The sequence below is a fragment of the Cydia strobilella genome, chromosome 5, assembly GCF_947568885.1.
Source record: "Cydia strobilella chromosome 5, ilCydStro3.1, whole genome shotgun sequence".
NCBI lineage: Eukaryota > Metazoa > Arthropoda > Insecta > Lepidoptera > Tortricidae > Cydia > Cydia strobilella.
The window spans coordinates 10,702,735-10,716,784 of NC_086045.1; the positions used below are offsets into that span (position 1 = coordinate 10,702,735).

The 14,050-nt window shown below is 34.2% G+C and overlaps 1 protein-coding gene across 1 annotated transcript; it reads right to left on the reverse strand.

The window, feature by feature from the left end:
• Positions 1-7,625: 7,625 nt before the first annotated feature.
• Positions 7,626-11,329, reverse strand: LOC134741856 (uncharacterized). The gene is made up of 5 exons (XM_063674750.1): positions 11,214-11,329; positions 8,793-8,924; positions 8,543-8,671; positions 8,293-8,421; positions 7,626-7,790 (listed from the first exon to the last, which is right to left on the reverse strand). Exons 1-5 carry the CDS (start codon positions 11,299-11,301, stop codon positions 7,651-7,653), a joined length of 618 nt encoding a protein of 205 aa, XP_063530820.1. The 5' UTR covers positions 11,302-11,329; the 3' UTR covers positions 7,626-7,650.
• Between the last annotated feature and the right edge of the window lie 2,721 nt (positions 11,330-14,050).

A 14,050-nucleotide genomic window follows, 5' to 3' on the forward strand; every position in this document is an offset into this window, starting at 1 on the left:
ATCACTTTATTGTACAAAACGCAGGTTTACAAAAATAAATTACAGTAATGGAAGTACAAAGGCCAACTTATAATATATAAGGGATCTCTTCCAGCTAACCTTCGAGTATATGAGTGGAAAACTATAGCCAGGTCAGATAGACAAACTTACAGGATGATTTAACATTATAGATTAAAATACATCAAATACATACTAGCATACATACATACAATACTAAATATATATTATAATATATATAAATATTACAAGTGTAAGAAAATAAAAATAAAGGTTAGTACTTAACCAGATCACGTTGATTGGAAAGCCAAAGCTTCTTCAGATTAGCCTTTAGTGACGCTACAGACTGGGACTGTTTGAGCGACAGGGGCAACTCGTTCCACAACTTCACAGCGCGAACTGGGAATAGCAAGCATGAGATTAGAACTAGATCGTAAGCGGTGATCACTGCCTACAGCCAGATAGTTAAATCTTTCCGTTAGGTCGGATGGGGAACGGGGGTTGAAGAGTATATTGAACATCAACGGCACGACATGCACGTCTCTGCGTTGGCGGATCGGTAACCACCCGAGTTGGGAGCGGAAGTTGGAGACGTGATCATATTTCCGGAGGCTAAATATAATAATATACTTAATACAAACATTTTGTAAACGTTCAAGTTTATTTAGCAATTCCTCATTACAATCCATAAACGCAATGTCACCATAGTTTAGAAGAGGGAGCATCAAGAGAGAACAGGCGAGAGTCAGTTTAGTATGAAAAGGAAGAAAATTCTGCAGCCTCGACGGCGGAGAGTGAAGGGATCTAAAAACGATTTTACTCACCTCAGCAATATGGGGAGCCCAAGAAAGCGTCTGATTCATGGTGATACCCAAATTTCGGACAGTAGAGGAGAAAGGGATATTAGTCCTATCGAACAAAATGTCAGGTACCACTATGTCTGAGAGCCTGTCTACGTAGTAAGGACTGCCAATGACTATGGCCTGTGACTACTGAGCATTAATTTTTAGACCAAATTTGCACGCCCTGTCCCATATGGACTCTAAATCATAATTAATCTGAGCAATTAATGGGGGAAGATTGTCTATACCAGCCGCTGCATAAATCCGCAGGTCATCTGCGTATAGATGGTATGATGTCGTAAGGGATGTGGTGATACCATTAATAAAAATAGAGAACAGGAGTGGAGAGAGCACCCCTCCCTGTGGGACACCAGCGGTAAGCTCACACCAGTCGGACAGTTTGTCATCTACTCTAACACGCTGGCGTCTACCAAAAAGGTAACTACGGAATCAAGATAGTGAAGTTTGGGAAATGTTCAGTGTGTTGAGTGTGCCTAAAAAGATCTCAAAGTCTACCGTGTTGAAGGTATTGCTGAAATCAAGGAGGAAAAGAACAGTAAGCTTCTTGGATTCTATATTAAACCGAATGTCGTCCTCGTCGGTGACTTTAACCAAAGCGGTAACTGTGCTATCCAGGGTGAAATCCAGATTGGAGGGGATTAAATAAGGAATATAATATTGTTTATGAATAAAAAAACATAGTAAAAGCGTCTAATTGTTTGTGAATTAGTTAAGTTTACCATGTTTCTTAGATAATATAGTAGATAATAAGTAGTATTTTTTTTTTTATGAAATAGTATCTAAGAAGTATTTTTGTATTCCTTTTACTGATACACGATGCTTACATTACTTTGTTCACTGGGCTTAATTTCACATCCCATATTTATTGCGTATATTACTGTAGCTATTTTAAGACTTTCACAATAAGGTTACCCAGTATTATTTTATTTGTACAAAAACATCAAGGGCATAATGTAGATAGATAAGCGAAAAACAATGCAATCCACAAATAGGTAATTCATCATGTAGCGAAAAGGCATTTTACAATAATTTTGTTTGAAAAATCATATAACTTGATAGTCTACAAGATTCTCATTTTCACCATTGCCGATTTCTGTTTTATCGTTTATCATCGATTTTTTTGAGAACTTACTGCATTCGCACTTGTCGTTTACACAAACGCCATAGAGTTCGCCCTTTCTTCGGTACAAGTAGTCACATGACGAGTCATTGCAAGCCAATCTTTCAAGGTTATCTGAAATTTTATATTTTAATTCAGGTTCAAAATTGAGTTTTAATCAACACAATATGGTCACATAGTGTGAATAAAACATACACATTTTTGGAACTAAAACAAACTAGCAACATATTACAGACGTAACAAGCGACGAATTACAAGTACTTTAATAAACAATAATAATTAATACTTATAAAAAAAAAAAAAAAACATTTATTCAGACGAAATAAACCCTATCTTACATTAATTTCTTCTGCCAAACTGCATGACAGTTTGTTGGCAGAGGGGACTCCCTTAAAACAGGTGGGTAGTCTTATCTAATTACATACTAAGTTAAACATAGCCTACTTAGGTACATCTTAGTGTTTACGGTAACTTCAATTTAACTTTGTCTAACAGAAACATTTTTATTTTACGCTTAAACATCCTAAATGACTTACATTCCCTTATATCATACGGTATATCATTATACAATTTGCATATACAATAGGCAACTAGCTGTTGCCCGCGACTTCGTACGCGTGGATTTGTATGTTGGTGGTTATATATTCTACATGAGCATAATATAGAACATTATGCAGCAAAAGATATCAGTAGGGACGGTTAATCATTTGTTAATAATAATTATACAACGCATGAAATTTGTCTTTCACAACTTTTTACTCATTATTATTCAACAACGACGGGACTTAATCGCGTAAAATAAGTTTTAAATTTACCTCCGACGTTTCGAGGACGGCGTTGTCCCCGTGGTCTCGGAGAAGACTGGCTAAAGTTGACATCAACATCTTCTAGGCGCGAGTTTTTCGAACTATCCGCACTTGGTCTTGTTTATATAACTTGAACGTTTTGCGCACTAGGGATGTCACCGGGTCGACACACAACACTCAAAGTCCCGTCGTTGTTGAATAATAATGAAGTTCCTAGCTTGAAAGAAAAATTTTACCACATATAAACTGACATCCCCTGTTTAACCCCTTTAGGGGTTGAATTTTTAAGAACGTTGAAATAACTTTTTTGGAATCTTATACAATGCCTTTCTAAGAAGTTTCAAAGCATTTGTAATACATTCACTTTGAAACCGTTTTTAACCCTTTTAGGGGATGAATATTACTTTTCTTGTCATCATCTCCCATTCTAATAATATATGCCTTTATACAAAGATTCAATTCCCGCACTCAAAAAAATATTTGATCTCCATATACAAACTTTCAACCCCATTTTTACCACCTTGTGGGATGAATTTTCAATAATGCTGAAATAAGTTTTTTTCTCTTTTAATTATATTATATATTTCTATGAAGTTTCAATTACATAGCTTTAAATAAAATTAGGACCACGACAAAATTTCAACCCCTTTTTAACCACTTTAGGGGATGAATTTTTAAACACGGTGAAATAACTTTTCTTGTATTCTAATAACATGCCTTTATGCAAAGATTCAAGTCACGCACTTAAAAAAATGTTTGACCTCCATACAAACTTTCTACCCCTTTTTCACCACCTTAAGGGATGAATTTTCAAAAACGCTGAAATTACTTTTCTAGTATTTTAATAATATGCCTTTATACAAAGTTTCAAGTACCGCACTCAAAAAAATTTATGATCTCCATACAAACTTTCAACCTGTGAAAAATTCAGCTCTCTAGATCCAACGGCTTGGGCTGGGAGTCAGTCAGTCAGTCAGTCAGTTAGTCAGGACTTTTACGTTTATATATATGAGTGATTCTCAAAATTGTGGCATCGACAGGTTAAAGTGAAACCTTTTTTTTTATTTTTACTTTTTTCACATTTTAAGGATGGAAAAATATTATTAAAGTATCACTTTTAGCATTTTTACTAAAGGCCACGAAAAAATCATACAAATGTAAAAGTTATAGCCTGTTAAAGATTTGAAGGTACAGGTGAGAGTGACATTAGACAGGTTAAAGAGAGTTGTATGGAAAATAAAATAAAAGTGTTATCAATTAATCAATATATTTTTGAAATATTTTTACAACCAACGTTATGATCGTAGCTAAGCCGAATCTGAAAGTGCTCTGATTTTTATTAGTTTATACCAAAAATATGTGCGGTCGAGTTATGGTAACAATACCAATTATGTTTAAGAAATTTGTTAATTTTTATTATGCTTATTTCTAAGAACCATAACTAAATGGCACTAACTATATATTTCACAACCTCAGTATAATCATTCACAATCACCATGGACATAGAAAAATAAGTAAGCTTAGAGTCCTCACTCCATACATTAGTTTCCTTACTTAATAAGTAATATTAAGTTGATTGGTTTGGGAGGTATGATAAAAAGTTTAATTAATAAGTTCAAAACTCGCTTAAAACTTAATAGCAAAGTACTTATTATCAACTCTAAAACTATACCCACATACTAAAAACAATGAACCATCATAGACTATAAACTTTAAGGCTAGTTGTACATGCAAAATCGGTTCATAAGGCTATTATCAAGTAAAGATATATAGGTATACGCGATACAAACTACGCCGAGTTTTGAATGATTCACGGTTAGTTTCACTAGACTTATATTGATCCCGGTCTATATCCCGGTCAATATAAGTCTAGGAAAACTACGCCGGCTCCAACCCTACACCTCGAACCCGAGAATATTTAATTCCCTCCTAAATTGTAGGAGGGTATCCCAATATGAATATAATATGTTTTGAAAAGATGTGTCCCGCCGAGTTTGTTGCCGGTCCCATATTGGGATACCCTCCTACAATTTAGAAGGGAATTAAATCTTCTCGGGTCCGAGGTGTAGGGTTGGAGCCGGCGTAGTTTTGAAGTTATATATATTTTATTTATTTTGCCCTCTATTTAACATATCAAACTTAAGACATAACACACTCAAATCCAAACAAAATAAACAAAGAAAAGCACTCATATTCATCGTGTTCGAAATTCAAATGACTTTTGCACGCTAGCGGACAAAATAGACTTTTGCACGCAGATTTCGCGCTATAAACTGAGGTTTTCAGAGCGAGTGAGGTGAAAAAATATTTTTCCCCTGGCAAGCGTCCCATTAACATCCATCCATTGTACATGGGGCTCTTTAACCTGTCTATGATCACTTTAACTTGTACATTGATTACAGGTTAAAGTTACACAGGTTAGAGTGAAAAGTGTTGTTTATTTATTTTATCTCTAAAACCGTTAATCATACGCATTGCTCATTTTTAGTATCAATCAGTATTACTTATTACAACATTAAAATGGTATAAGCAAAAAAGGCTCCATACCAAAATGATAAAATAATTAAGGTAAGTTAAAGTCAACATACCTGTTACAAACTCCGGATTCCTTCCTTCCTTCAATTGGTTTTATCCACAAAACTACGACACCTCAGGCACGAAAGTTTACTACGACGGGTAGTTCGATACTGGCGGCATGTTTTGCAGGGATTATGATCTTAATATGTTTTTCTATGTGTAAGTCAGATGCATAACCACGGATGTACAGGTTACAGTGAAAATATCGCTGGACAAACTTCGTGCGCAAATATTGTTGTATAAAAAATATAAAAAAGACCATTTTTATAAAAAAAACCTAAGGGTATTATTCTGGTTGTTATATAGCATGATATTTTTGTGACATTAATTGGTGCTTATAAAATCTAAAGAACTAAAACTAGAACAGCGATGCGTTTGGACAAGACAGGTTACAGTGAAAACTGGTACTCTTTATTTTTTTTAAACATAAGTATTAAATTTAAATAAAAATAAAGACTTGGCCTCGATAAACATTGTTTTTGTTTATCTATACATATTTTTGTTTCATATGAAAAAGAGAAAATAAGCATACATTCCATTCAAAAACTCGATGACAGGTTAAGATGCCACTATTTTGAGAATCACTCATATAGAACTGTGGCAAGAAGGGACAATTTTATGAATACATTTTTTTTTGCTTTTTCATTCATTATGAAAGAGGCGCGCAATACCGTGGTATTTCGAAGTTTTTGGAATGACTCGAAAAAATAAGGTATCCAAGCATCTTAACGACCAAGAATATTTTTTTATTGAAGTGTTTATTAAACTTTCACCTTCATAACTTTTAAGACTCTTTTTAGATTATTATATTTAAGAAAATAATTGTTGAAACCAAAATGCGCGAGTTTTCTATTACCGTGGTAATGACAGGTTGTGATTCTATTACCGAGGGTATAAAAAGCAGCCATTTTCGACCATCGGTAATAGGAACCCGACTCAAGATTTGGCACAATACAGAGGGTTCAAAAATAACAATATTAGGTCATTGATCCTATCAGATGATGAATTATTCTAGGTCTTTCGTGATACCCAACATTGTTCGTAGGTTCCCAATGTTATAAAACTGAACTTAAATAATAGATTTTGCTGTAATATTTGTTCATCTCCTTTCACTATTCATATGAACATAAAAAAATGTCTAAATAATATGTTTCATTGTGTATAACTTACGAGTATGACGATGCTGTAAATCCTAATAGATGCGCGAAAGATTTCCAACCGATGAGTAAGTCTCGATTTTGTGATATAAATCTGTATTTACGGTACCCTAAATGTGATTAATATTAATAGAATACTAAAATATCACTCGGTAATAGAAACATACTTCTTCAAGAATCTATCACTGACCCAAACTAATATTGAATGGGTCGGTAATAGATTCCCATACATAGTATTACCGAGGGTTATGTGATCATACCATCTATAATAGGCTTATCTTGGAGTATTGTGTAACCTAATTTCGACCCATAAAAACAATAGGATACAGTTGTATTTTCATTACAACTCAAACATATATATTTCAACCTTGGTATAAAACCTAAATTACATAACTGGTAAGTAAATACAATATTAAGACAGCCTGACAAAATGACAGTTTCTATATAAACTACAAGTTCGGTAAGTAGGGTTTGTTGAATACTTTCCATACCACGGAAATTGTTCTTTAAAATCGTGAATAGATCAAGATCGGAATGACTATGAAATAGTTTATAAACAATGTCACATAATAAAAAAAAAACATAATGATGCAAACTTGCAAAGTTACCACTTTAACTATTACCGTGGTACAACACGGTATTAGCACATCAAAAATGGCGCCTATCACCGCTGTATTTTATTTTATATTTTAAACGTATTTTTCAGCCAAAAATATATAAAGGGTACTCAGAAGTCAGGCAGAAACCTACAAAGAACCATTTGAAAACCATAACATTAGTTCAATTGACATAGCTATTCGTTAAATACTAAATAAGATTCAAGCTCCTTTGCCTACATGTGGCGTCACTCGTTTGTATGGCATGAGCTCTTCTTGCGCTGCCATTGCGTTGTTTTTGTTTCATTCACACACACTAGCACTAATAGGTCCGTTAGTAAACTAACTAGGCTACGTCTGTGTAAAATATATTTTTGCGGTTTGCTTATCAAATGCGTATTTTAAAATACCACGCCGATAGGAGCCGAATTTGGCACCAACAGTAGCCACAGTAATAGACGCCATTACTTATTATTATTTCAGAAAGATAGATTAATTTTAGAAACGGATTTTCTTTCTACCCTTTATTGTGTACTACATAACATTGTGGCAAATACATTTTTTTCCGAAAATACTCGTACATATGCCATGTTTGTATCCCAACTTATGACATGCATTACGGCAGGTTTGTTGACTGCAACCACCGACTGCTTCCAGTTTAGTCATAGAATTATCTGTAAAATTAATAATGAAATGAAGAGGTCGTACATTAAATACTTATCAGTATAAACATATTTCATTTCAACATAACAGATACCTATCAGTTTAAACACACTTGATCGTTATGGGTGACAAAAAAACGAACTACACGTTACTAAAAAATGCTTGCGTAAAAAAGATAAAATAAGTGAATTCCCGTTGCCAGGGGGGTTTTGGGATTAACTGAGAAACTTTTAGTATGGGACCAACCACGAAATCGCGGAAACCACCTTTTTAGCCACCACCGTATATAGTGCGCTTCTTTTTTTTATTAGAGTTTTTTTAGTAATAGATACTGAGTCTTCTATTGTAATTCACAGTATTTCATTGCAGTATTCATCATAAGTATATTTGTATAAAATGAGTAGTAAAGTTTGCAATCTACAAACTAACCTATATTTTTTACTCTATACATGCTCATAAAAAAAAATATAAAAGTGATATATTATTGGCCCCTACTGTATATATAGAATATACCTTTCAGTGCCAGTATAATGTCGCACTTGCATCTATCGCCGACACAGACGCCCCCTGTGAAGCCGAGTCGCCGACACAGCTGGTCGCATGCTCGGTTGTTGCAACCGCCCTCCATGGTGTATTCATTATCTGAATCGTACATTGATAATAATTATAATGCCTATTTATAGCAATTAACTAGGATTATCATTCGTAGAAACTAACTTTATAAAACAACGAAACATACAGATTGATTGCGAAATAATCCTACCTATTAGTGGAGCAAAGTTGTCGCACTTGCACCTGTCGCCGACACAGACGCCCCCTGTGAAGCCGAGTCGCCGACATAGCTGGTCGCATGCTCGGTTATTGCAACCGCCCTCCAAGGTGTATTCGGTATCTGAAACGTACATTGATAATATAATACTTACCTACTTATAGCAATTGACTAGGATTATCAGTCGTAGAAAATAACTTTATTAAACAACTAAACATACAGAATGATTGTGAAATAATCCTACCTATTAGTGGAGAAAGAAAGTTGTCGCACTTGCATCTGTCGCCGACACAGACGCCCCCTGTGAAGCCGAGTCGCCGACACAGCTGGTCGCATGCTCGGTTGTTGCAACCGCCCTCCAAGTTGTTTTCGTTTTCTGGAATTGATTTAATTGTTTTTTTATTATTATCTATAATTTGTTTTTATTATTAATTTAAATTTATTTAGTCATAAGTGACGAAAATATTGCGCCAGTTAGCCATGTATTTGTATAAACCTAATTTAAAACATACCGTATGTATGGTTTGGCTGCATCTGCACTGGCCCACGATGCATTGGCCTCTAGCAAAGGCTTGGATGCGACATATATTTTCACATCCAAGTTCATTACACACTTCTACCGAGTCAGCATTGACTTCTGGCTTGTTATTTTTGCCTAAAAGTTTTTAACTTGTTGATTGACACAATATCGTGATCTTACATTGAAAATGGTTCACACCATTCCCAGGCGTAAAATTATGTTTAACGGAAGGCTTATAATCTTAAAAATCTATGTACTTAAAATATATATGTTAGCGGCTTTCCAAAAATAAATACTTGTGTTTATTTATACAATGTAAAGTAATGTGATTGAACTTGCCAATTTAATTTTAGTTCAAATGATTAAATAATTATGACGTCACTGCCGGTCAGCCTACCTCACCTGACGAACAGGTAGAAGTGGCCTCGGGCTTGGAGGGGTGATGATCTAATAAAAGGCCTAGCACCTCATTGAAGCGACGATTATTATCTGAGTAGCCTTAGAAATAAAACCTTAGCAGTCTGTGCTAACAAATGTGTTTTAAAAAGTGTATTATTCTTATTTGTTGTGCGATGGTGCTAACTAATATTAGCAAAATAGCTGAAGTGTTGATGGATTGAAAAGTGTGTTGTATAAAGCATTAAAGTTACAAATAAACGATAAATATCGACGAAGTTACAACGAAGTTTCTTTGTACACCGAAGACCTCAGCCCGTACGAGTATATGTTTTAAGTTCGTGTCAATGTCGTATGTTCCATCGTAGAGTCAAAAACTACTGAGCTCATTTTAATGAACGAGTATTAATCGATTTTCTATATGGCCAAGGTAATATAAAGCTTGTCCCAGAAAAAAATGGCGTTTGTATTCGCACCGGTTGCACTTGGTGTAACTTCTGCCCAAAAGGCTTAAGGAGACTGTTATATGTAAAAAATAAATAATAAATAAATAAAATAAATAAAAATGTTATTTATTTAGGTATCAACCCATTACATTAAGAATAATTATTATATTAATCTAATTTATACATTCTAATCTATATTAAATTTTACTATTCTAAACTAAACTAATTATTACCTAATCTAACACTAATTAAATATTTACAGCGGAGGCCTTGCTCATACAGTAGGTTGCGTACACTACGCTAACAATGCTGTTCATCGATTCGCTCACTCTCCCGACAAACGACCAGCGCCTTTTACGCATCGTAAAAGTCGTCTACTCTGTTCACAGCGAACATGCCAGATGCACTACACCGCCACGGTAGCCGTAGCACCTGTAATACCTGTTTTCTTATTCTTTATAAAAAGAAATCACTTTCGAAGATATCACCATCACAGAAAAAACTACATGAAAAAATGTTGTACAAACAAAATCATTTCCAACAAAAACTAGAAGTGAAGTTAATCTATGTAGTTAGTAAGCCCTGTTTAAAGGGTGTTAAAACAATTCTAAGAAACTGATGGTAGACGATGGCGGACTGGAAAAGGTCATAAGCCCGGATTTTCTAATAAATAATACACAGAAGAACATCATAGCTGCGTTGCAAAATATGCCTATTACCCTGTCTGTAGCCAAAAGTGCAAAACGTACAAATGAACAGTGCAAAATCCTTAAAAAAATAACTATAAAGACCTACAAATAAACTAAAATACCTAAAAAAAATGCAAAATAGTAAACTGAAGTTTGTGGAAAAACCTTATTCCTCCCAACTGCTCTGAATTACGATCTATTGAAAAATAATGGGCTAGTATGAAGCAGAAACTCCTAAAACATAAAACTAACGCCATATCAGTTGAAAACTTCAAGTCGAAATGGAAAAAAGCTTGAAAATTAAAACAGAGTCCTATGTACAAAACCTGATGGCAGGCATTACAACAAAATTGCGAAATTTCTGGATTTATAAAATCAAAAACTCAAAACATGCGTAGGTACATACATGTTGTTTTATTAAATTTGTAACAAGAATTTACAATAAAACAGTTGCTTTTTAACTGTTGCATAAGATTTTGTAAAAAATAAAATGCGTCATTTTTTTCTGGGACAAGCTTTAGGTAGGCTAAGTACACAAACTGCGAATGAATTTAAACTTGTAAGTACTTGGAATTTTGTTTTATTTGGTCTACCGATTGAAACTTAAAACTTACCCTCTTCAAATACATTTATTACAACAGTGGCTTTCACTACACCCAGGACCACTATTATCGCGAGGAACACAAACAACTTAACTCCCATTTTGACAATGTATTACTAAAGCTAGGGACATTCTGCAGTGTGATTTTATAGAGGCAGGCGCCGATAGGGACTTTACCTCACTCCTACAGGAAGTGACTCATTCGTTTTCAATGTCATAAATTTAGTGTTATTTTCTATATTAAGATTTTTTTTGTGATATTGCTTTGCGGTTTTAAACAGGAGTCGGGAATTTACCGCTGTCAACATAATATGAGGTAAGTGAGGCATATAAGGCCCACCTTAATTTAAAATGAAATATCTTTAAATATAAATAAGATAATATTGTCTTCGGTTACCGCGATAGTTACTTATGAAATTAAACTCTGAATACGGATTATATCGCGAATATTGAATTTATACTACATCCCGAATCATGACATTTCGAACCCTTCACAGCGTTCGTGGTCAACGGGTGACTGTGGAAAAACTACAAAGTGCAAAAATACCCACATACAAAAAATAATGACCCATCATTAACTATAAACATTAAGGCTGGTTGTACAAGCAAAATCACTTCATAAGGCTAGTTATGCAATGCAACTATTTTCAAGTAAAGCTATATTATTATATACTTATACGCAATAAAGCTACGCCGGCTCCAACCCTACACCTCTGGCCCGAGAAGATTTAATTCCCTCCTAAATTATAGGTGGGTATCCCTATATGGGACACATCTTTTCAAAACATATTATAGGTACTCATAATGTCCAACATCATCCAACACAAAGGTCTCGCAGTCTATGTCTCGCTTGCTTCTTTATCAGATGGTCTACCGGATCCCAAGCTGGTGGTAGAGAAAAGCCATCTTCCCTATATTAAAGTTTGGATATTTCTTAATCTCAATGGCCTCGCGCAGCATTTTATACATGCACTTAATGTTATGAATATTTTGACTTCTATATCTAATCAAGTCTAACATGATTAATTATATGGGCTAATAATTTATAATATAAACGTATGTTTTTGTTTAAACAAAAATAGCATAAATCAGTCTTTCCATACTTTACGTTTTATGCACCTTATTTTTTATGTACATATTTTTTTGTTCTTAACATTTTTTTATAATAAGTATTATTAAATTCACGTATTTGAGGTTAATGCCCAATAATACAAAAAATCGCTTTCTAACTGTTTATTGTGATGTTTTGTAAACATTAACCTTAAATAATAATTACTAATACTTTTGATAGTTCAAGCTTCTTGGATATTACTAAAATTACAAAATCAGTGTTCATATTTCGTATCAACTTAGGTACATAAATATTATAGTTGCACATGCACTTAATATTATTTTCTCAAACATGCAATGAAATATCGTCCTTACGTGCGTCATAACAGGCTTCAAAGTATCACGTTTCGGGCGGAGCAACTCGAGAGGACTGTAAAGGAATTTCATACGAAATTGAAGGCCTAGCCGGGAAGTATTTTTTTTTTTAATGTAAACTTGGCGTCTGTGTTCATGCGAACAGGCTAAACAGCTAAATAGTGCAAGCAACCCTTAATTTATATAAAAAAAAAGTTTAAAGAATCAAATTTTCGTTCCTCTACGCAACCCTTAATTTATATTAAACAAAAAACGCAAAAAAACATTAAATCTAAATTATTACAATGGGCAACTTCTTTGTTGTTTAATGAGAAGTAACAATACTAGGTGTACCGTTTACCTGAGGTGGTTTATAGGTGACGTATGCGTTTGCATTAAGTGTCATTTAATTTGTATGGGATTTTGAGTTTCCAATTGAAATTTTCATTAGGTTTCCAGTTTTAAATTAGTACTAAATGTTGTATCAGTTTTTGTCCAAAATGGATTAAGGTAAATTTTGCTAGCTTTCACTAAACTGCTGTAACTGGTAAACTTAGAATCCACAAAGAAAAAGATGGTTTAAGAAAAAACAGTTGTAAATAAAAAGTTAACAGGTTTGTACTTAATCGGTAAAGCATAGCATATAGGCTATACAAACACACATCTTTCTGGGTTTGACTTAAGATTCTTGCTGTCTTCGATTGTGACTTACCTTTTAACATAGTTGCTTCATCGTTACTCACACTGCTGTGTCTTTCAGGACAGTTTCAAATTTCCCACGAGGTTGCTCGAGCCTCCTTTTAGTTCAACGCTAAAAATGCACACGTGACGAGAATACTCACTGATTTTTTTAACCGACTTCAAAAAAAGGAGGAGGATATAAATACGACCGTTTTTTTGCATGTATTTAATTTAGAACCGTCATTTCTGAACTGATTTGGATAATTTTTTTTTTTTTAATTTCAATGTTGTTCCAACTTGGTCTCTTTTTGGTCAAAATCCAATTCTAATGATGGGATCCATGAGAAATTGCAAGAACTTCTCAAATGTTATAGGCATACGATAGCGATTTTTGTATTAATTTTATTAAGAAATTATTTGTGATAATGGGTTCCATGAGGAATTGAGAAAACTCCTCAAATCTTGGTCGATTTAGACCCAAACCTTGAAACTTGAAACGTAAACTTCTTCTTTCTTTTCGAACCTCACCAGGGTTGGCAATCGGTTTAACAGTGTGTTAAGTTATACACTAAAACCTTCCTGAAGAATCAATCTATTGATAGGTGATAACCGCATCAAAATCCGTTGCGAAGTTTTAAAGATCTAAGCATATATAGGGACAGACATACTACATAGGGACTATGTAGTGATACGGCGTAGTTCCAACGAAGCGCTTCTAGAAAAGGTAGGTAATGCCCTTGTGCTTCGCTCGACTCGTCTTGGCTG

Excerpts from the sequence above, each read along its gene's own strand:
- LOC134741856 (XM_063674750.1), bottom strand. The coding sequence starts at position 11,301 with ATGGGAGTTAAGTTGTTTGTGTTCCTCGCGATAATAGTGGTCCTGGGT. Across the intron at positions 8,672-8,792 it reads CTTTCTTTCTCCACTAATAG|ATACCGAATACACCTTGGAG; the intron begins GTAGGATTATTT and ends TGTACGTTTCAG. Across the intron at positions 7,791-8,292 it reads CATTATACTGGCACTGAAAG|ATAATTCTATGACTAAACTG; the intron begins GTATATTCTATA and ends TTAATTTTACAG.